This window comes from Centrocercus urophasianus, unplaced genomic scaffold, assembly GCF_019232065.1.
Source record: "Centrocercus urophasianus isolate 14NV4802_14NV808 unplaced genomic scaffold, USGS_Curo_1.0 seq_73, whole genome shotgun sequence".
Classification (NCBI taxonomy): domain Eukaryota; kingdom Metazoa; phylum Chordata; class Aves; order Galliformes; family Phasianidae; genus Centrocercus; species Centrocercus urophasianus.
The window spans coordinates 600,289-623,253 of record NW_024885344.1 but is presented as its reverse complement, the minus strand read 5'-3'; the positions used below and the strand labels follow the sequence as shown (position 1 = coordinate 623,253).

Genomic DNA, 22,965 nt, shown 5'->3' with positions numbered 1-22,965 from the left:
AAATCAATGGTCTCCTGGTTCTGTCAGACACTTTGTCTGACTCCATGTCAGACACTAGTGATCTCTTTGCTCAGCCAGCTGAGATGGATCACTCAATTACAATCCATCTGGGACCTTTCCTGCCCTTCTGCTAAATTGGAGGCATAGTCAAGCTCAGAAGAACATTGGGTTTGTAGACTTGCTTGTCATCTTAAGGATCAAGCAATCTCTGTTACTTTGTGTCTGATGTTTCTTGCTAGGAGGTTCAAGGAATGGGGGCTCGTTGCCATAATCAGTCCTCGCACTCCTCCCCTTTCCTGTTATCAGTGGGAGATCACAGTAAACAGTTCCTGAGAGGACAGGGCTTGGCGATATAAACCTGAACCCCTCTCAGGATTCAACCTCAGGCTTACATCATGATCCTGCTGAGGTCATCTTGTTGCACTTGGCTTCTCTGCATGTCACCTAGAGAGAAGGTGTTGCAAACTTTAATTGGCTGTTCTTTTTCTGGAGGTGCTGGAAGATGCAAAGAAGATGCAAAATTGTGACCAGGAGTGTCACAATTTGCATTTCAGAAATGCATAGCGAGCATCCAACTCCCAAACCAACTCTGCTTTACTCAGAGTAAGCCCGAGGAGATAACAGAAGAGAGAAGCCTGTGAGAGGGTCATGCAGTGCTGAGGGAGAAGAGGGCAGGAGAGCACAATGGAGGAGGATTCACTTTCCCAGTTACACCCTCATCAGTGAAAACGTGCAAGAGATCATGGACTACAGGAATCCATGGGGGAAAGAGAAGGGATCAGAATGAGGTGTTGTTTTCCTTTTCAAGGCTATGCTCTGAAGCTGAAGGGAAAATACGCTTCATTACTGAGAAAGGCTCAGTGATGAAGGGGAACAGAATTAGAACAACTTTGAAAGGTGCTGAGAGGAGGAGAATAAAAAAAAAAGACCATTATTTTGAACTGATTTATCATCCTTATTCTGAATCTGGTTATAAGGGCTTCATATTTGAAAGGTTTATTCAGATTCTAGCAGAGATGTCTCCTCTTTGAAATATGAAGAGCCAAGGTATTGAGCCTCCAGCTAGAGTGGCTGGGCACCTGTGTGCAAGAGAAAAAGATGTCCAAAGGCACAGGTTTGTGGGTAGAGTGGCAAAGTCTATACACTGAGGGGTAGGCTTCATGGGTTGGTAAAATTTGCTGGGGTGCTTTCAGGAAAAAATAAAACACACCACTTTTTCCATGCTTGAAAGTTGGGATCTTCATATCACCCAACTTTCTTGTCCTCTCCCCTTCACTGTGTTGTATGAAGGAGAGCACATGTCAAAAGATAGAGGCAGGACTGGATCCAGCTCTGAGTCTGAGCTGTCTGCTTGGAAAGGAGAGACATGGAGATGAAGCTGGGTCCTGGGCAAGTCATATAGGAAAAACACAGTGCAAAGATGTCCCTTGGAAGAGACACTCGATCCAGAGAATGCAGAAATCCCAAGGCAGAGGTGCCTCTCCTCCTAGGAGCTGCCCCACAAGGCCCATATCAGAGCAATGCAGGTGTGTGATCTTTGTTCAGAAATCACACCCTACATTTTCATGCCATACTGCTACTTACAGCTCTGCAGGGAGTAGCCACCAATCACAGCATCATCACATTTGAGTGCAGTGGAAAGATTTCCTTGTGGAGATCAATCTATAATTTCATAATACACAACGTGGAGAGAGAGATATTCACTTCCAGATCTCTCAGCACCAAGAACTGTCTCAGTTTTTCAGCTAGGAAAACGGAGGCAAAGAAAGTTAAAGGGGAACTTGCCAGCGTATAAAATAAGCCTAGTAGACTTTTGGCTTTCATGGGGAGAACTAGATCTTGGGCTTTTTATTTCTGAGAAACGGGGGAGTGGGCTGTGGTTGTTTTTGTACATTAAATGGAAAACTGAAAAAGACTGGAAGACAAATAAAATAATAGAAAATACGTGCCTGGTAACAAAAGATTCAGAAGAATAGAAATCGAGGAAGGAAGTATTGTTTTGACAGATTGTTTGGTGTCCTTCTCAAAATCATTAGTTTTTGCAAACTTCTCTGGTTTCAAGAGCTCATTCATTTCAGCAAAGTTAATCTCCCTGTATAGTGAATTAAGGCGTAAATAACAGAAATAAATAAAATTCTCGAGAACACTGACATGTCTTCCAAGAGCTCAAAGCAATAAATGACAACACATGATTTTTCCAGTACTAAAAAAGTAAGCAGAGGAGAAAGCAAGCCAATGCAATCCTCCATCTCCCACCTTCTGTTTAACACAAAGAAGAGGGGAAGAAAAAGCCCAATTTTCATCAAATGCATTGTAGGTAAGTTCTAAGCGACTTGCGGAAGTTCCTAAAGCCCATCAGAAGAGCCAAAAATTGGGCTTCTGTTTGCTGAATTTCAGTTCAGAGGTCTAAATTCTACATGGAAGTGACACTGAGGGATCTCTCAAGACCAAGCTCAGCCAGTCCTGACTCCCTCTGAAATCCCATCTCTATAACAGACTGGTGTTAGCTCTTGTTCCTGTTCTCCTTCCTTGCCTCTCCCTTCTTTCCTCCTCCTACATGTTCTTCTTCACACCAACATTACCTGTCCCTCTTTCTCCATTGCTCCTAGGTGGGCTCCTTCTTCATGATCAATCTGTGTCTGGTGGTCATTGCCACACAGTTCTCAGAAACCAAGCAGCGGGAGCACCAGCTTATGCAGGAGCAGCGGGCCCGGTACCTCTCCTCCAGCACCGTTGCCAGCTACATGGAGCCCGGAGATTGCTACGAGGAGATCTTCCAGTATGTCTGCCACATCATGCGCAAAGCCAAACGCCGCACCCTTGGGCTGTACAACAGCATACAGAGCCGGCGCCAGGGCCACGTGGAGCCGAGTGATGCCCAACGAGGTGCCAACAGGAAAAAACAAAGGCACTACAGTAAGGATTGCACGGGTAAGTCTGAAAATGTCAATAGTGGAAATGGGTGTGTAACTGGGAGCATCTCCATCTGCTGTATTTCCAAAGGACTTTGGTCTACAAAGCACAGAGTTAGAATTAATGCTGATAATTGAGCTTGAGGTCATGGGTAGTGCACCAGACCAGTAAGATGGGAGTGACCAGCAAGAGTGGGAATGGAAACAGAGATGATCAATCAGAAATGCTGGAAACACAGACCTGAAACCATAATGGACAACATTAAAGGCACTGACTGAGGCTTGGAAAGGGCTCCAGGTCTGGAAGGGCAGCAGAATGATCACAGCCAGGGAGAGAGATGTATTAGGGGAGTATGAAGGAGTATGACTAAGGATTGTACTGAGTGACACAGCATGTCTCCCAGAGCTCTCCTCCAAAAGTGAGTTTACAGCTGAGAAGTAAAGGCAGTAGAATTGCAGTAGTGTCCCCTGAGCCAAGGGAGAAAAGCATTACTGAAGTCAGTTTGATGCGCTAGGGCAATGGAGACAATTTCTCTTGATGGGAGCACATCCTGTTGTGTAAAATTAGACATGAGATACTATTTAAATTGGATTCCTGGCCTGAAAAGTGACTGTAAAAATGGTATTATAGAGTTAGTATTAACTGCCTGCTGATACCTATCGTAAGAAATTCTCTCAGTTAATAAGCGAAAAGATGGATTTTCCTTCAACTAGTCTTGCATGCTCAGTCTTTCATTTTCTTTACCTGCTAGGGAGAAGGTTTCTGCAGTTAATGAATTAATTGATTAATCCCTCCAGTGTCTGTTTGATCTTCCAGGAACAACTGGAGGTTTGAGGAACTTGGTTTTCTCACTGAAGTCAGCAAATTGTTCTCATTCAGAGTGCACTGACTATCAGGAGGAACCGTTCTCATATTGGTTTTTCTGGCTTCTTGAAATACTTTGCCAACATAGTGTCCCTCACTTAGAGAGTTGAGTTCAGCACGTGGACTCTTGGACCCCACTTGCAACTGTTTAGGCCAATTGCAGCCCTCCTGATCATTTTTCCCTCAGTTCCCACTTAATTTAAATGTCTAAATCTCTGGCTATGATTCCTGCATCAGACAAAACAGTTCTTCGTGAACCCCCACTGAGCCTAATCACTGGCAGATGAGCAGTACCATGCCTTCTGGTGACAAAGCCAGTCAGTGTAAAGCACCCAGCGGCAGTGGCTTTTATTGCTGCCCTTGAGATGATTTGCCAGTTTTTAGTCATCTTTACAGCTAAAAAAGCCCAGTTACAGAGTCTAAATAACTAGAAGCCAAAAACATACCCAGCTTGGATGCATTTTTTTGGAGGGAACAAAGCTTTCTCCTTTAAGCGCAATCATTTATCTCCCCAGGAATTTGCCAACAGCACAACCCTCTTGACTGCCCTCCTCAAGGCTTGGTCCAGCCCATTGCTGTGACAGCAACCTCTGATCTCACCAACTGCCCCCGATGCCATAGGGGGGAACATGACACATCCCGAAGGCTGTCTGTCCTGGACAGCGCTGACTCAGACCAGGAAGATGGAGGAGACAGTGAAGCAGAGGGAGAAGGCTGCAGAGGTGACCAGAGTGCCTCAGTACTGGAGAAAGAGGAAGAAGAAGTGGAAGAAGGTGGGAGGATGAAGCTCTGTAGTGACATGTGGCGGGAAGTTAGGGTGAAGCTTCGAGGGATCGTGGACAGCAAGTACTTCAACCGTGGGATCATGATCGCGATCCTTGTGAACACTATCAGCATGGGCATCGAGCACCACGAGCAGGTAGGTTGTGCAGAATGGACACTGGGAGACAGAGGGTCATGCTCGGGGTTAAGGTCTGGCCAAGCAGCAGCAAAATCTGCTAGAGATAGAGACTGAGTAATTTGTACCTCGGGACATAGCAGGATCTTTTCCTGCCTATCCCTGCACCTAATCACTTTCACTGTCTCTGAGCATTTTCTTCCCAGTTTCTTTCATTCTCTCTTATTTTCCTTCTCCCTTCTTACTTCTATCCCTCTATTTTTCTCTCTGTCTTTTCTCTCCATCTGCTTCTCTCTCCTTCACCCTTGCCTCTTCCATCTTCCTCATCTCTCTCTCTCATTTCTCTCTTCATTAGCTTACTGAATCCTTAGTCTATTTGGTTAATTTAATGTGCTCTCTCGGGATGTCACAGGCACTTCACCAGCATCTCAATTCAAATCCATCAGCTTGCTAGCCCTTCCAGCTTAATTAAGGGATGCCTGAGCGCTGTCTAACTGCACAAGAAGGCACCACCTCCCACCTCCAGTCATTTTGGGGGCTCATATGGCTTGAGCTTTTCCTTTACTCTGACAGCAAGAAGTGATAGATAAGTCAAGGCATAGATAGCATGTGTGATGACAGTTCTGCTTTTCATGCCAATAGTTTGCAGGCATCTCAACAGAAGCTATGTCTATCCTGTGATGTACAGAGCAAGCTTGAGAGGGTATTCAGTGTACCCATGGCCTTGCATCTGCATTGCTGGCTGACAGTTCTATTGCATGTTGAGTTAAAGGACAGATGTACATCTGTCCTTCAAATCCATGCTGCTGGTCTAAATGTGGCCATGATTGACCCCACTTGTCTGCCAAGATCACAAGAAATAAGAGATTTGCCCACAGCAGAGATGCTAACTGCATCAGGGAATTTTGCAGCCAAGGCAAATTTTAGCCACAAATACAATCTCAGGAAGCAAAGAAACAGACAGTGAGAGTGGTTTAAGCAGGCACTTAGACTTTCCCTGTTCTCTATCAGGGTGGAGATACCATGGAATCATAGAATCATAAAGGTTGGAAAAGACCTCTAAGATCATCTAGTTCAATATCCTGAGCCCCAGAGTATATGAATTTCCCTGTTTGAGGCAACACAGTGGCTGAGCCAGTATTTGAAGCCTCAGATGCCTGGATCCCACCCACACTGCAAGCATTAGACCATTTTAGAAAACTCAGCTGATTTCTGATACGAGGATGGGAAATCTTAATTTGATCACAGACTGCAAAACTGCTCGGGATGCCCCGGTACAGAAAAATACTTTTGGAAGCTCAGAGAAGGGGAACGAAGAAGAGACCGGAGAGGCTGATTCATGAAAACAGATAAAAAAGAGCTATGTATTTATCACATAGCAGAGAGATGACTAAGGGTTGAAGCCTAGCACAATGTGAAAACTGCCCACTGATGTTTTGAAGATGCAGGCACCAAGCAGAGAGAGGCACTGTTCATTTAGTGTTATTGGAGATAGCAAGATGTAAGAGTTCAGCTGAAGAATATTTGAACCGGAGGTAGAGAATTCACTCTGACTATTGTGTGTGCAGATTTAAGCTCTTCTGGGCCACCTCTGCTGTGTTTGTACAGCCCTCGGCAGAGCAGGATCTGCCTGCAGCCTCAGGGTTTCTGGTAGCAGGTTATTAATGACACATCCTTAAAATTATGCTATCACTTTTTATCTAGAAGTATCTAGGAAGAGCTCACAGTCCTGTGGGCTGCTTCTAGTATTAAAAAAATAGTTTACTGTATTGATTGTAACTGAAAAATGTGGTGCAGCTCTTTATTTAAAATGTGTGCTTTGAGTTCTGTTTACCTAGCACAAGATTATTTTAAAAAGAATATTTAGCTTCTGACATGAATTCCAGGTCTTTTTCTGTCAGAAGTTACCTCAAAACCACATAAGCATGTACACATTTCCCTTTGCTCTTCCATGTTTCTCAAGCACTGCTGTTGGTATATCTCAATCTGATGCTTCACTGCCTCCTTTTCCTTCCTTCTGTTCTCTTTTTTCCTGTTGTTTTCTTTCATAGAAAAATATATTTTCACAGAAAAATATTCAGCAAAACCCTTCTGCTTATAGAGATCTGTGATTTGCAGCTTGTCACCATCCTATGACTGAAGTGGTTTTTGTTGCTTCAGCTACTTTACCGTGTGAATCTCCCCCAGATGAGAGCTAATGGAAATAAAGACCCTTCAAGCTTAGACTTTCTGGTGCATAAGAGATTACAGTCCCAGACTCTTGCTAGGGACACACCTGTCTGGGAAAGAGGATGTGTGAAAGTATTGCAGGTTTGAGTGGTCTGGTTCATCAGCTTTGTGTTGCTCTGGTTGTTCATGGACTATACAGATGAGGTGGCCCAGAGATGAAGAATGTCCTTCCAGTACTTGAAAGCAGCTCATAAGCAAGGGGGGGGACCAACTTTTTGGACTTCCTGAATGGGCAGATAGTGATAGGACAAGGGGGAATGGCTTTAAACTAAAAGAGGGAGATTTAGGTCAGATGTTAGGAAGAAATTCTCTACTCAGAGGGTGGTGAGGCAGTGGCACAGGCTGCCCAGAGAGCTGTGGGTGCCCCATCCCTGGAGGTTCAAGGCCAGGTTGGATGGGGCCCTGGGCTGCCTGAGCTGCAGGGTGGCAGCCACGGGGTGGAACTGGGTGGACACTGAGGTCCCTTCCATCCCAATAATTCTGTGATCCACAAACCACCAGGTTAACGGGGGAGACTGCAGGAGCTGGGCAGAGGGGTCAGGATCAGAAACACAGGTGTCTTGAGGACTGAGCCAATGTGCACATCGAACTTTTGATTCCTGAGCCTTGATCAGCAGAAAGAAGAATATAAATTGGAATTATCTGTTTGTTTGTTTTGAGTGAGGGATGTTTGAACTAGATGAACTCTAGAAGTCTCTTGCAACTTCCACCATTCTGTAATTCTGTTACAGTTTTTTTATATATATATATTTACAGAGTGCTTTTACTGTGTTTTGTTTTGGCTTGGTCTGGTGGTTGTTTTTGTTTGTTTTGCTTTGTCTGTTTGTTTTATGCCAGGAAACTTAACCTCAGCATCCAAATCACCTTAAAACTGGGCTCATCCATCAAGTCTTTTCTGTCATTCTGCTTGTGTGGCCAAGGCACCTTCCTATCTCCGTATACATTTCTTGTGAGGGAAATCAACAAACTGCATTGCTATGACTCATTCTTAATCCTTAAGCTTATCACAAGTTATCACTTGTAAACAGATTAGTTTATACAAATCCATCAGTGTGCATTATAACGTACAATACCCTTAGTATTAGGTCGTCAGATATTGCTGGGACATGGCACAGGCAAAAATCCATCATTTCAAGCATAGTCCTGCTTGAAATACTTTTTGCAGTTCTTCAGATCTGCTTCTGCTTGGAAGAATTGCTTTTTAAAATCCGGTGTAGAAAATCAAGACATTAGCTGCTTGTGACTGTCCAGAAGGATCCTTTAAATAGCCTTAATTTTTGTTGGTATTCTCAGAGGATCTGGTGCAGCTCGCTTTTCTCCTTATTCAGCACAAGGATGAAAGGCTGTTCCCAGCTGTATGTCTTAGGCTCCTTTCTCATATATTTCTTTAAGCCTGTTGGACTCGCACATCTTTGCCATTAGTAGCCATTAAGACAATTACAGAGAAACTTGATTTCCCTCCTGTTGTGTCAACTTCCAGTATTCCTTTGTACATCAGAGCAATACTTTATGAGGTGTGGATCAGGAAACTATCACTTGTTTTCCAGTTAAACCAGCCTCATGTACAGACACCTTCATATCTTTTAGCCTGCATGATTTCCCTTTATACCAGCATTTATTGGATCCACTACTTCATATTTTACACTTATTGCTTCTCTTTTTGCTATTTGCTGCTTGTCAGAAACATTCAGCAAGTGTCCAAGCCAGCTCATCATGCTGACATTTAGTAAATGATGGAACAGTCTCTCCAGGGTGCTGGATGAAGCCACATCACTTCAGTCTTGTAAAACTAGGGAATAACAAAATATTATGAAATTCTATCTGGTTGTGGGGTGGTGATAGGGAAAGTAAAAGCTAGCCGGTATGTTTCATAGCTGATTTATGTGACTCTTCTGATCATCAGAAATGGACAGAATGGGGAGATCTGTGTATGTATTTTTCTCTCTCATGTTCTCAAAGGCAGTGACATGCAGGTGGAGTTTGGTAGGGCTGGTTTACATAGATCACATCAATTACTCTTTTGTTTTTAGGACAGTTGCCAATTTATTCCTGGGTAGAATAAACTCTTGCAGGGTGGTCTGCATGTTCTCAGCCTTTCCTTTCCCATAATGTACACCTTTCTGGCTGCTGTCAGATAATGACATTTTTCTCCTGTTTTTTCCTGTCCACTTGCCCTCTTCATCAAGTTCACATTTCTCTGGCCAGAGTCTCCCACTTCAGCAGCATCCACTGTCATTCTTGACCATGCTGACCTAGATGTGAAAGCATACCTGCGCAGAACGCAGCCCCAGCTCCTAGCTGATAGCTGTTTCACTCTGCCTATTTATCTCTATCTCTAGAAACGGCTGCAGTGCAGGATCTGCCTGTCGCCTGTGTGTGTGTTGCCTTGTGCCTCTCCAGCTGACTCTTCTCACTTTTTCCCTTCTTTTTCCTGAGTGCCTTTCTTTTGTGTTGCTCTTTCCTCCCTAGCTGGTATTTCTTTCCTACTTCGTTTTTAACAGTGTCTTCTTTCCTTCTTTTTGGAGCCCATTATGCTATTTTTTTCCTTCTCATTTTGTAGTTTCTTTTTGCTGCCTGTGTCTCTCTTTCCTTTCTTTTCCTGCCCTGTTCTTCCTGCGCCTCTATCTAGGAAGGATGCTTTTCTGGGTCTGATTGATAGCCCATTAGAAGAAAGATTAACAGGTGGAGACTTGAGTAGAGAAACAGATGTCAGGGAGGGAAGGAGAGATGGGAGAACAGGTGACCTTTTCCGTAAGTGAGATGCAAGCATGGCTTTTCAAACATCAATTGCTCCCTACGACAGCACAGGAGAGAAAGCATGGACAGCAGAGAAGGATAATCCACCATTGTAGCCTGTTGCTTTTTCGCATTCCTCATTCTCACCGACATAATCAGGCTGAAATTGGCATCTCTGCTTAGCATATGGGCCTCATGTTCCCAGCTGGTGTCATTACTGCCTGGCTCTCGGTAAAGTGATCTTCATCTCTCCCTTCCCTTGCGCACTTGTTCATTCTTCCTCTCTCATCATTCTTATCTCCCTTCCTCTCTTCTTCATTTTCATGATGGTTTTGTTATTCAAATGTAATTATGGGTATAAATTGAGCTATCTCCTTTTTTTTTTTCTTTTTTTTTTCTTTTTTTTTTTAAAGAAATGGAATATTTCAATTAAATCTGCACTGAAGAGTGCATGAAATTACCAATGGACGCAGGGTAGACACAACATCACTGTGAGAAGCACTTTCCAATCTATTTATTCGTATGGGACAAGAACAGAGAGATTTAGGGTTCTGGGGGGTCCTCCCTGAGCAATCTCCATATTTTGGGGGAGGTTCTGACCCAAAACCAGAAGGTGATGATTAAAACAGTGCCCTGATGTCCAGGCATAGCTCAGACCATTGTGAAGGAGGAGATCAGTCTTTGGCCACGATTTTGGTATGGAGAAGTGTAGATGTTGGACTTAGTGACATGGTCTAAAGCAGTCCCAGGTACAGGTTGATAGTAGGACTAGATGATCTTAATGGTCTTTGCAACCTTAATGATTCTATGATTTTATGATAACAAAACAGAGAGACTTCTGTTTGCTACCACAGAGGCATGGATCTTGGGTTCAGTGGCATTGTAGGTTAACATCAAATATATAACCTTCTATGGGCTGTGAAAGACCTGCCCCAAGGTAAACATGGAAAATCAGACCAGAGGAGCTCTGAGGAGGAGTTCAGACCTCAACTTTTGCTGAGAGGTGCTTTTTCTATCCCAAATTCAGCATGGGGAATGCCTTTATTTCACACAGCAGGACAGCAACAACATGGCGTCCCTCACAAATGGCATCGATGCAGCCTCTGTCTCCTAAAACAGCATTTCACCATTGCTGAGGAAACGCTGTAGACCCTTTGCTAAACTTGTCAGGGAAGTTTCCAGGGCTGCACATGGTGAAGAAAAAGTCATTAATTCAGAAAACAAAAGAAGGAGTAATTTAATTTGCTCAGACTTGTTTCACTGATGGAGTCATTAAAACACTTTCTCTCTTATGCACAAACACATCATTCTCTGCTGGAGGAGAATGTTTCACAAGGGCTGAAAGATGTGTCAGAGATCCATCAGAAGAAAATGCCTGGGGTAGGGATGGGGACAGGTTATGTGGTTTTGTTTTGGTTTGTTTTTTCTTTTCCTTTCTCTTTTTTCAACACAGTAATTTTGTGTCATCTCTGAAGATTTCCATCGTGTGCATCTGTTTTTCTCCTCTTACACTCTCTCTTTTCCTCATTTTGTCTTGCCGTTCCTATCCTTTATAGGTAGGTGTTAGCACTGTGGGCCTTGCTGTTACTCATACAGTTTGATATTCACTTAGGTAATTATTGAAACAAGACCAGGAAACTAATACATACCAAGGATTTAATGGGGAGCTAGGGGAGAGAAGATGAGGAAGGAAAAGGAAAAAAACAGCGGAAAAGGTACAGTGAGGTTTAGAGGAGAATGGGAAACTGTGTTCTGACATTCAACTGTTTTCAAAAAAATAAATAAATAATTGTGCCACATATGCAGAAAGCTTTGATGGAAGAGGCCAACTACAGATCAGCCACTTTTGCCCTGCTTTAAAAATACCAAAGTTCTTTTCACACAGTGACACAGCCTTTAACCAGAGCTTAGAATAGGATGTGGAAGAAGTTGGTTCATGTGAATGGCTGCATAGTTCCCTAACTGCTGCAAACTAATTTGTTAGGGACATAATATCTGTGATGAGGGTAGTAAATGTGGGAAGGAATTGGAACAGAAAGGCGACTCTGCCCAGCCTCACTTCTATCTCACTCATGGTTCTTCACAATTCACTACCGAGCCTGTCCCCTGGGAATGGGAATGGTGGCATTTTATTTACCTCAGTTTCAGGGCTCTTTCAGTTCTGACCCTGAATTTGCTTTCTCCCCAGCCAGAGGAACTGACCAACATCTTGGAGATCAGCAACGTTGTCTTTACAAGCATGTTTGCCCTGGAGATGATCCTGAAACTTGCTGCTTTTGGTCTCTTTGATTACCTTCGCAACCCCTACAATATCTTTGACAGTATCATCGTCATCATCAGGTGATAAGGGGTCTTGGGTATCAACTGAAATACATATAGTAGAGAGCACCACAAAGTTTGCATGTTTTCATGTGCCTTTTCAAAAAAAAGTTAGCAGCTTTAACAGAAAAATAAGGGCATGAACTGATTCATAAGGCAAAGGATTGAGAGACTGTATTCCCAATACTTTCGACAATTCTGAGTGCTTCTGTCCCTCACTTTTACTTATGTTGGATGGAAGCCATCATGATTGTCTTGCAAGTCCACAACAAATATTGGTTGCAAAATATCTTTCAGACTACATAAATGAAGGATATTACAGTAGTTTAATGTGTGGTGGAAGGACCTGTCTTGCTGGGTCTTAGTTCTGAAATCCTTCCCTCATTCAAGAAAGTAGAAATGCCGCTTTCTACACATAAAGGCAAACCTGTAGTATATATTTCTAATTATATGTTGTTCAAACAAATTTTCCCTCTGACCTGCATACACATGCTGCCAATGCCGAGCTGATAACTTGGATCAGAATTGTTATTCTCTCCCTGCTGTTTGTTCACTTCTTCTTCATTTTGTTCCTCTTGCTCCTTGGGCCTTTCTTGGCCATAGCATCTGGGAGATCATTGGTCAGTCGGATGGGGGCCTCTCAGTGCTGAGGACATTCCGTCTCCTGCGTGTGCTGAAATTGGTACGTTTCATGCCTGCATTGCGCCGCCAGCTCGTGGTGCTGATGAAGACTATGGACAACGTAGCCACCTTCTGCATGCTTCTCATGCTTTTCATCTTCATTTTCAGGTGAGGAGGCAGTTGCCTTGCAGTGTTTTGAGGAGGCACTGCACAGTTCATTTTGCTGTGAACATCAGTGTGTGAGCACGTGGCTCATCTTGTCTATGGCTCTAGGCTTGGGGAGCATTGGCAGACATTTGCTCAAGAGGTTGAGGCTCTTGCTCTCCTAAATTGGTTTCAGTAGCTGAAGACTTGTTATGGTGAGGTGGAGAAATGCTGCCACCAAATGTGTGTGCTGAACATAATGTCCCATTGCAGGACAGGTGATGTCTCATGGCAATCAGTAGTATCTGCAGGAAGACCTCAGCCTGGAAGCTGATTGGCAGAAGGGTTAGAGGAAGCACCCAAGAAAATTTGTCAGTGGACTTTATGGATGCATTAGTAGGGAGATGAAGACAAAAGAAAGCAAATGAGAATGATGGAGAAAGCAGGTCTGAAGGCGTTAAGTGGGCTCTGAGGCGGTGCAGATACGAAGTGAGATTTTGTGATAAGCTATAGGGTTGCAACACATAGCTTTCTTTATGGATAAGTCCCAGTGGTCTGTCTGTGTTGTTCTAACACCTGTGTGCTATGTAAGAAAGAAGGGCCTATAAGAAAGAACGAGATAGACTCTTTAGCAAGGTCTGTTGGGATAGGACAAGGGCAATTGCTTTCAAACTGAAAAACGGCAGATTTAGATTGGATATGAGGAAAAAAGTTTTTTTTTATAATGTTGGTGAAGCACTGGATTGCTTAGAGGGGTGGTGGACGCCCCATCCCTGGAGACATCCAAGGTCAGATTGGAGGGGCTCTGAGCAATCTGATCAGCTGTAGATGTCCCTGTTCATTGCAGGGGATTTGGACTAGATGGCCTTTAAGGGTCTCTTCCATCTCGAATAATTCTATGATTAATTGCCATGGAGTGTCACTCTGACAAGTTGATTGTGATGGCAGAGATATTTAAATTTGGCATCAATTCCTATTCCTGTCCCAACAGTATCTTGGGAATGCACATCTTTGGTTGCAAGTTCAGCCTGAGGACGGATACAGGTGATACAGTTCCTGATCGGAAAAATTTTGACTCCCTGCTGTGGGCCATTGTCACTGTCTTCCAGGTGAGCCTACTTTGTTTTTCATGGGTGGAAAAAGCAATCACCAGGATCATGAGTTTTTTTTTCTCATTGTGGATTATTGCTTAATTTCTGATGGCACTGAAGGCTTTAGTATGCAACATCAAAGGAAGGGCAATTGTATACTGTGACTTAGTGACTGGTGTCTCTCAGACAGAGAGGCTCCTTCCTTCCTAATAGGAAGTTTGCAAAGATCACTTCTGTTGGAGCAACAAAACCTGTGTTTAAAACTCACCCGTAACATGGCTGCCCTCATGTTTGTTCTTGTTTCTTTTTGCTCAGCTAGCATTACTGGGGCAGTATCAGTATACTGGACAATAGCAATGGGCAGTAGCTGTGTGGTTATGGGGAAGTTAAAAGGCCTAATGTGCTCTAAAGTGTATGCTTCCAGTGTCCTTTTTGGGAATCCTCTTTGTATTCTTCCTTCATGTTTACATAATTTCTGCTCCTGGTTGCAGATATTAACCCAGGAGGACTGGAATGTTGTGCTCTATAATGGCATGGCCTCCACGTCACCATGGGCATCCCTTTACTTTGTGGCTCTTATGACATTTGGCAATTATGTGCTCTTCAATCTGCTGGTGGCCATCCTCGTGGAGGGGTTTCAGGCTGAGGTAAGTCATCAACAATGCTAATCCCATGGAGAGAAGGAAGAGAGGTGCTTAAAAGGGATATTTGGCAGGTACTGGAGCGAAGGAGCCCCAAAGTATCACACCTCTGCTGTTCTCCTTCTTAAGTTCAGGGTGGGCTTCTTTAAAAAAACAGATGACAGTATTAATCCTTGCAGTGAAAGAGACAAACCATCCAGAAGGGAATTCACAATTTCCATCTCATGCTACACCAGCTACGGTGGGTCCTTTCCATCTCCTAAAGCAAGAATGCAGTGTCTCAGCCATCACAGGTCATGCTGGACTCCCTGGTGGTCATGGTAATGCATGGCTGCCAAGGAAGATTGGCAACAATGAAATACAAGAAAAAGTGGCCTTTTCTGTTTGAGTTCCTATTTTCTTGATTTGTGTGTTACAGGGTGATGCCAACCGATCATACTCAGAAGAAGATCAGAGTTCGTCAAACATGGAAGAGTTAGATCAGTTCCAAGAGATCCAGGAGGGCTCAGGTATGATAGCTCAAACTATCTCATTTGCCCATATCCCATTGCTGCTTAGTAGGAAGTCTGAAAGCAGATTTGGCAGAAAATTGGCTCCCACCTCCAAGGCAGACCTTACTTTTGCTTTGAACTTAATGTTTGTGGTGTTACATGTGGAAATTTTGGAGCTGCACTGGCATCCTGAGAAAAGTGACAGCTAAAGGGAGCAGTTTTTGAGTGCCTAAAAACAGGAAAGAGGAGTGAGAAGATGGCACTCCTGCTCAGCTTTGGGGGCACCATTTCAGGAACACCATGTCCAAATCTGGAGGCCCCATTTGGAGAGGGGATACCAACACATTAAAAAGGATTCAGGCGAATCTGGAAGCCCTGCCTCATAGTGTGAGGCTAATGAAGCTTAGAGAAACTGGAGAAGTAACTTGATCACATACTCTGTAAATGCCGGCCATAAGGAGAGATTTTTGATGGTAGATGGCTCTTTAATTGAGCAGAAAAAAGCATAATGAGATTGTGAAGGTTGGAAGCTGAAGCTAGACAAACTCAGACTGCAAAAAGCCACATATTTTTAAGGAAGGATAATTAACTGTTGGAACAGTCTACCCACAAACTGCTGGGTAAGTTTTCCACCCCTTGAATACTGCAGGTCTTTCTGCAAAATGTATTATACTTCAGGCAGGACTAGGTGGCAGGGAGCAGCAAGAGTATGAATAGTGAGTCAGGAGCTGGGGGAAGCAACCAAGTTGGCAGGACAGGAACCACACCAACAAAGGCATAAGACTCGGACACGTGAGCATGGCAGGTCTGCTGATGGTATCTGAATTCTAATAGTGGTTCACAGTCTGCCGTGCAAGTCAACAGGGAGTCAACAAGCTCAATCAGCAAGACAAAGTCAGCATCCAGAAGGTGTAAGGATGGGCAGAAGCATATTCACAGCATAACCCAGGCAAGGATCATAGGCATGGGTCTGAGCTTGAATGTATCTTCTGTGGTGAGGAGCAGCGACTCCAGGCTTGCTTGTCACAGCCTATTCTCACAATTTAGATTTTTTCATAGCAGTATGATCCTGAGTTGCATAGCTACGCTGTGCCAGGGCTTATCTTGAGTGTAGGCAGCTAAACTCCTAAAAGGGCAGAAAGAAGAAAGGTTGCAGAGTCTGTTGGTGTACTCACGACAGTGGCGCTGAGTGCAGGCAATGGTATGTGACCTCCATTATGCAATAGGTCAAACAAAAATGATTGCTCCAGTCCCTTCAGGAGTTAAAAGCCAGCATCCCATCCTTTCCATCCATCTTGACAAATGTCAGTGGTTTTTCACAGCAGCAAACACAGCCCTCAAAGGTGCCCTGAATCTTCATGGTCAATGATCAGTCATTTGAAGAGGCCCAGTGTAGGACAGGCTGTTCTGTTCTGCCTTTCTTCCTGACCAGCACTCTGCTCAACCATCTAGCCTCCAGGAGAGCAACAGCCAGTTTTGGAGACTGAAGAGAACATTTCAAAGTCTTGCTAGATTGCATTATTTTTGCCATTGCACTCTAAATCAAAAGGAATGAATGATGACTGATGCTAAACAGTTAACACGCTGTTAGCTGCTAACATGCTCAACAGTTTGGATGTTGAAACAATCACTGGGTGGTGAGGAACCAACCTCCTTCTTTTTCCCTCTTTTTCCATCTTTCCATCCAGATCCCAAACTTTGTGCAATTTCTGTGACACCAAATGGCCACTTGGACCCATCCCTGCCCTCTTCCAATGCTCCAGTGGCTGCTGGGGGAGTTTCCAACTCCTCACGCAACTCCCTGCAGCCTGACCAGATCCGTGTTGCTGTTGGCTCCCGGAAGAGCAGTGTGATGTCCCTGGGGAGAATGACTTATGATCAGCGCTCTTTGGTGAGTGACTGAGTAGGAACATCTGTCATGCCCTTCTTTTGAAGTGCAAGGGCCCTTCTCTCATCATCTGTTGGATTACTATGAAAAATTGCATTGCTGCTATAAGCTTGTAATACAACCTCGTTGCCTGCCCATAGGAAGACAGTTCACATAATTCATCTGTATTTCCAGATTAGATCAGTCAGTCAATCATAGAATGGCTTGGGTTGGAAAGGACCTCAAAGATCATCTAGTTCCAAGCCCCTTGCCATGGGCAGGGTTGCCAGCCTCTTGATTAGACTGCCCAGGACCCCATCCAATCTGGCCTTGAACACCTTCAGGGATGAGGCATCCAGAAGTTCTCTGGGCAGCCTGTGCCACTGCTTCACCAACCTCTGAGTGATCTATTGACCTTATTGACCTATATTTGCAGGTTATTGATCAGTATTCCATTGAGTGTAGGTTACAGCTTTTATATTCTTCTGGTGAGAGATGGGGAACACCATGGGGACAGAGCTTTTCTTTTAGGGAGACCAGGCTCTGGGCAAGCTGATCTAGCTGTGGATGTGTCTAAAGGAGAGCACCAGGAAAGAAGGGAACAGACTCTCTCATAGGGTTTGTTGTGATAGGAGAAGGCAAAATGGATTCAAACTAAAATACAGGAGATTTAGGTTAGATATAAAGAAAAAGTCTTCTACAGTGAGGGTGGTGAGGCACTGGAACAGGTTGCCTAGAGACATGGTGGATGTCCTGCCCCTGGAGACTTTCAAGACGAGGCTAGCCAGGTTGTAGGCAGTGTGATCTAGCTATGGATGTCTACATTCTTTGCAAGATACTTGGTTTAGATGACCTTTAAATATCCCTTCCAACTATAAGGATTCCAGAATTCTATGATTCTGTGATTCCATGTTTTGTCCTCTTGCTCAGTACAAAAAGTCACGCCCTGAGTGAACTGAAAGCATAGAAAGGTCCAGGTGCTGCCAGAACTTCAGAGTCCCATAATGGATGCATTTTCTGGAACCTTTTGTTATAATGAATAGAGAAATCTTGGCTTGGAACTTACTCATATCAGGTCCTGCTTTCCCCCAGTGCTTCTCCAAACACTGCTAACTGTCCAGTCAACACATCTCAAACCTGCCCACCTTGTAACATAAGCTTCTGTGACCCCTACACACTACCACACATGGGTTTTGAAGGAGGTGCATTGATAGTGGAAGCATTCATGCCCCTGTTATTTCTAAAAAGGGAGAGCTGACAGCCATGTACTACATGGTAACTTGCTGATGTTGTTGAGCTAGACTGTAACCAACAAGCCTGTTTCTCTCATTTCTTCTTTTTATGAAGACTGTGCTCAGAGGTGTTGTGTCAGATTATCCATCTCCCTGTACCTTGTGTTATTCTTTACCCTAGGGCTGTGTAAAATGCTGCCAATCAGATTTTTGGAAATCTTTATTCTTGCTTTGTGCTGATATAAGTAACAACATCAGGCATCTGGCCTTTGGCTTTATTATTTACCTTCCCTTTAAGTGCCTTGCTCACAGATGGTGCTATAAAGTGATCACAGCCAACACCCCTGCTAGCTCATTATTAATTTGTTGTTAGATTTATAGCAATTACAGCTACATTCCCACTATGCATCTTCTTTGAGGGGTAAAAAAGGGTGCACATGGCTTAGGACCCCTGGGGGGATATCTGATGTCTGCCACAAAGCAGTGCCTTCCCTCCCTAATTCTGTGTGGCTGAGTCCCAACCCACTCTCTTACAGTCCAGCTCTCGCAGTTCCCACTACGGTGCCTGGGGCCGCAGTGGGGCCTGGGGGAGCCGTCGTTCCAGCTGGAACAGCCTGGCACGAGGACACAGCCTGAAGCACAAACCTCCCTCTGCTGAGCATGAGTCCCTCCTGTCTGGGGAGAGGCACAGGGCAGGAGACAGGGAGCTGGATGGAGCAGAGAGAGTGTTTCACCACCGCCGGACGCTCTCTCTGGACAACAAAGACTCCTGTGACCTACTAGAGTTGGCCTCCATCCCATCTGGCCACAGAGGGACCTGTAGGCCAGGGACAACATCAGGGGGCAGTGAACATCAAGACTGCAACGGCAAAATGCCCAGTATTGCGAAAGAGATCTTTCCAAAAATGAACAACCGCAAGGAACGGGGAGAGGATGATGAAGAGATAGACTACGTAAGTACTTGGTGTGGGGAACCTGGGGTTACAATGCAGTGCTGTGGGAAACCCCAACTCTGTCCTCAAGTTTCAGTCTCCCTGCCATATGGATGGGAGAGCTTGCAGAAGTGCTGTAAGTACAGGTGGAGGATGTCACTGAATGTAGGTGGGTCCAGACAAGCCCACACTGCATTGTCAGGCTGCCCACAAGGCAGTCGTGCAGATAGATGGTGGGAAGAGAGTAGAGATGATGCATAGGCATTTGAGGGCTGTTATTTCAGAGTACTGCAGCCAGTGGTTGTCACAGGTTAGAAAAGGTCAGGCTTTGTGAAAAGGAAGGGCTTTGCTTTGGAAATAGATGCATAAAAGACAAGGCAAGTGTGTTTTTCTGTGTCAGCCTGGGAGACTGCCATACCCAATCTGTGAGCATATTGAAGGGTGGAAGACAGTGCATATGAAATTAAATCAACTCTGAGTCCAAGTGGGAGCAGAAGACCGTTCTGTCCTTGCCTCTTATTCAGCTGAGGTACTGGGGAAACATCATACTCATGTAATAGAGCCAGGGACCCTATTTTGGGCAACATCCACCTGTAAATAGGAGACCAGCAGATTTTTTTTTAATGATGCGAGGAGGAAATGTGAAGGTGAGAGGTGAACAGGACCTGGCAAAGAAGTACTACCTCCTCTATAGTGTCTTGTTGTTCTTTGGGTCCATTCCCTCATCCAGGTGCTAAAGAAAGGCAGGTAGCACACGTGGGGAGGAACACCTGATAGTGGTACTTGGGGATCACATGAGAAAGTGAGAGTGCCTCTGTTAGACAACGAGAAGTCAACCAGTGACACTTGCTTCTCCTGCATCCCTCCAGAGCCTGTGTTTTCGCATCCGGAAGATGATGGAAGTCTATAAGCCAGACTGGTGTGAGTTACGGGAAGACTGGTCCATATATCTCTTCTCTCCACAAAACAGGTTTGTGCAGTTTTTTCAGTAAAAGGGTTGAGAAGATGGGACAGATTTTGTTGCTGTGCCATTTGCTTTCCCTGAGCTGGACATTAGATTGTAACTTTGAACTCAGCATCCGGGAATGCATTTCTTCTTCCTCGTCTCTCCTTCTACAGTCAAACAACATTTCTCTTCCTTGATTCTGAAGATGAGAGAGAGGACAAGAATCCTAAATGCCTATTGTGCTTTTCCTTCCCTTTGGAACATCCTGTTTTTCTTTTGTAACTATAAATATTTATAGCAAAGTGAGGCAGGGAATACTGACATTAAACCAAAAAGGAGAAGGAATATATTATTAATGAGTCCATAAGACAGATATTTTCTCCCTTGGTACCAGGACATCCTCTCCATTCCATTTTCAGTCCTACTGCCAACTTATCAGCAATATCACACCCTTTAGGGCAACATTAGAAATCTTTTTGCTGGAAAAGAAAAATAACAGCAGCAACAACAAACAAACACACATATAAAAACAAAAAAAAACAACCCACACGTATTTAGACATATATTCTTCCCACTTAGAGGGTCTTCCCACCAGGAGAAAATGCCCAGGTACCCCAGCCAACAGCATTCTTAACAATGTGCCATCACCTCTTGAGGAGTAGGGAATTTTGTTACAGCCCATGGAGGAGAACTCTTTGCTCCATGTGACACCTGGACACTCTGTCTTTCAGAGCAGGCGGAGTTGTGTTCTCCATAACAGCCAAATTACCTGCCCCTCCTCAGCTTTCAAGATGTGGCCTCATTGTCCGAGTGTGAATCTGGAAAGGTTTGCTACACCAGAAACTCATTATCGAGCACTCAATTTTCCATGCTTCTAGCTTCTAACCTCTCTCTGCCTGAGGTACAGGTACCTATTGGAACTCTTTTGCAGGTTTCGCCTCCTCTGCCAAACCATCATTGCTCACAAACTCTTTGACTACGTTGTGTTGGCCTTCATCTTCCTGAATTGCATCACCATTGCACTGGAGAGACCACAGATTGAACACAGAAGCACGGTGAGCACTGTTTCCTCCCATCTACCTTTTAACACAATGTCTGACAGAGGTGTGTAGACACTCCTGGTACTATAATGGCCTTTGGACATAACTTAACATTAAACATAACTCCATCTATTCAAATGTCCATGCATTAGCTATTTACATCATATATTCTTCCCCTGCAGGGTCTTATAATGTGTCAATCTCCTTTATAATAGGGTAATCCAAGTTTGCTCCCTTCTGGGGAGTGATGGAGTCCCATGGTTAAGAGATGGTTTGCCAAATGGTCAGGGATTGGGAAATAAAAGAAGTACTTTTCACGTGCAGTATATCATCACATATGCTGCTTTTGAGCCATTTTGGAGATGGCTCAGACTGGCGTGTCAAAAAGGAGACTGAGCAGACAAGTGACTTCTTTTGCATCTCTTCCTTAGTTGACCCCTCAACTCTGTGGCACTTAAACACCCTTCAGCAGTCAGTCAGTGTTCAGCAGCTCTTTGGAAAGGAGTCCCAGGGCAGTGCAGTAGATTAGGACTGAGCAGCATGGCAGAGTGAGGCAGCAAGCACCTAGGAACCAGATTTGTATTTTGCATTGCAAATCCTATTCACAAGAGCTGTATGGCATCCTGTGCCAGCTGTGGTGTGGGGTAGAGCTGAGGCTTGCGAGCCCAAAGCTGTCAGTGCTGACCTTTGCCAGGAGTGCTTCTTTTATTCTTCCAACCTTCAGACCCTTCACAGGAAAGAAAAAGATATCAAGTTCACCACAGGGGCCTCATGGACTAACAAGAAGATACATTTAAAGCCATTCTCTCTCTCGTTTTTTTTTTGTTTTTTTTTTTTCTAGGAGAGAATCTTTCTCACTGTGTCCAACTACATTTTCACAGCAATTTTTGTAGCTGAGATGACACTGAAGGTAAGTTAATGGAAATGAATGGCTCAGAGCCTCTCTCCAGTGTCAGGAATACCATGGCTCATGTTTGCTCGGCACTTTTCCAAAATCTCTCATTTTTTCGATGTCCCAGTCCTTCTCCCTGCTTTGGTAAAGGGGAGTTAAGTCCCCTCTGGTTGTGCATGGAGGAGATGCTTAACCTGAGCTTTAAAACCAAAGGGATCTAGGTGTCTGGGAGGAATAGCTAGACTTCAGCTATGGATTCTATAATAATATCAAAAATCCATTCCCTTCCTCCTGGAGCAAGAGAGGGAGTAATTACAATGATATTAATGAATTGCCATTAGCTGAGATAATTATTCAGTAGGTGTCACTGCAACAATAGAGAAATCTGGCTAATCCACTTGTGGTGAGGAAAGAGACTAAATACTGGGGAAAGTAAGTCTCAAAACTAGAAGCCTGACACAGAACTCCCTAAAATTCATTCCTAAACTACTGATGTGATTTTTAGAGTGTTTCAGGAGCCAGAGTATGGGTTTTAGTTCCTGGTTCTAGCTCTTAAAATGAAATTAATCTCTGTACTGGGAGGTATGTGATATTGGAACATCCTCTACAGAGTTCTGTTGCTCAGGGGCGCAAGAAGAGGTGAGAAGACACCATGGCAATCATAGTGAAATGCTACTCCAGAGTTTGGCTTTTTTTCTAGTGTTAGGTGCCACCACTTTGGACGTTTTCCTTCATAGCCTTCCATTCAAAAGGAAAAGGTGATGAGACTGATTATAGGATTCAGAATGAGTCCTTGCTGCTCCATTAGGAGCAAGGAGGGGATAAGCATTCAACAGTCTTCCCCTCTTCTGTGGATGTCCTCTATCAAGCAACATGGAGGACCAACTTAGACCCCATCCTCTTCCTTCTCTTGCAGGTGGTCTCTCTAGGCCTGTATTTTGGGGATCAAGCTTATCTCCGCAGCAGCTGGAATGTCCTGGATGGCTTCTTGGTCTTCGTGTCTCTCATTGACATTGTGGTCTCAGTGGCTTCTGCTGGTGGTGCCAAAATCCTAGGGGTGCTGCGGGTTCTCCGGCTACTGCGCACCTTACGGCCACTCCGGTCAGAGT

General features: G+C 44.3%; 1 protein-coding gene across 1 annotated transcript in view; it reads left to right on the top strand.

The window, feature by feature from the left end:
* CACNA1I (calcium voltage-gated channel subunit alpha1 I) overlaps positions 1-22,965 on the top strand; it is a 148,482-nt gene that overhangs the window by 103,466 nt on the left and 22,051 nt on the right. The window contains exons 8-20 of the mRNA XM_042837747.1: positions 2,610-2,916; positions 4,293-4,696; positions 11,829-11,980; positions 12,563-12,748; positions 13,716-13,833; positions 14,307-14,462; positions 14,875-14,965; positions 16,636-16,838; positions 18,583-18,999; positions 19,848-19,948; positions 20,856-20,979; positions 21,806-21,874; positions 22,773-22,957. Of these exons, the coding sequence (XP_042693681.1) occupies positions 2,610-2,916; positions 4,293-4,696; positions 11,829-11,980; positions 12,563-12,748; positions 13,716-13,833; positions 14,307-14,462; positions 14,875-14,965; positions 16,636-16,838; positions 18,583-18,999; positions 19,848-19,948; positions 20,856-20,979; positions 21,806-21,874; positions 22,773-22,957 (2,513 nt within the window). The remainder of the gene's footprint in view (positions 1-2,609; positions 2,917-4,292; positions 4,697-11,828; positions 11,981-12,562; positions 12,749-13,715; positions 13,834-14,306; positions 14,463-14,874; positions 14,966-16,635; positions 16,839-18,582; positions 19,000-19,847; positions 19,949-20,855; positions 20,980-21,805; positions 21,875-22,772; positions 22,958-22,965) is intronic.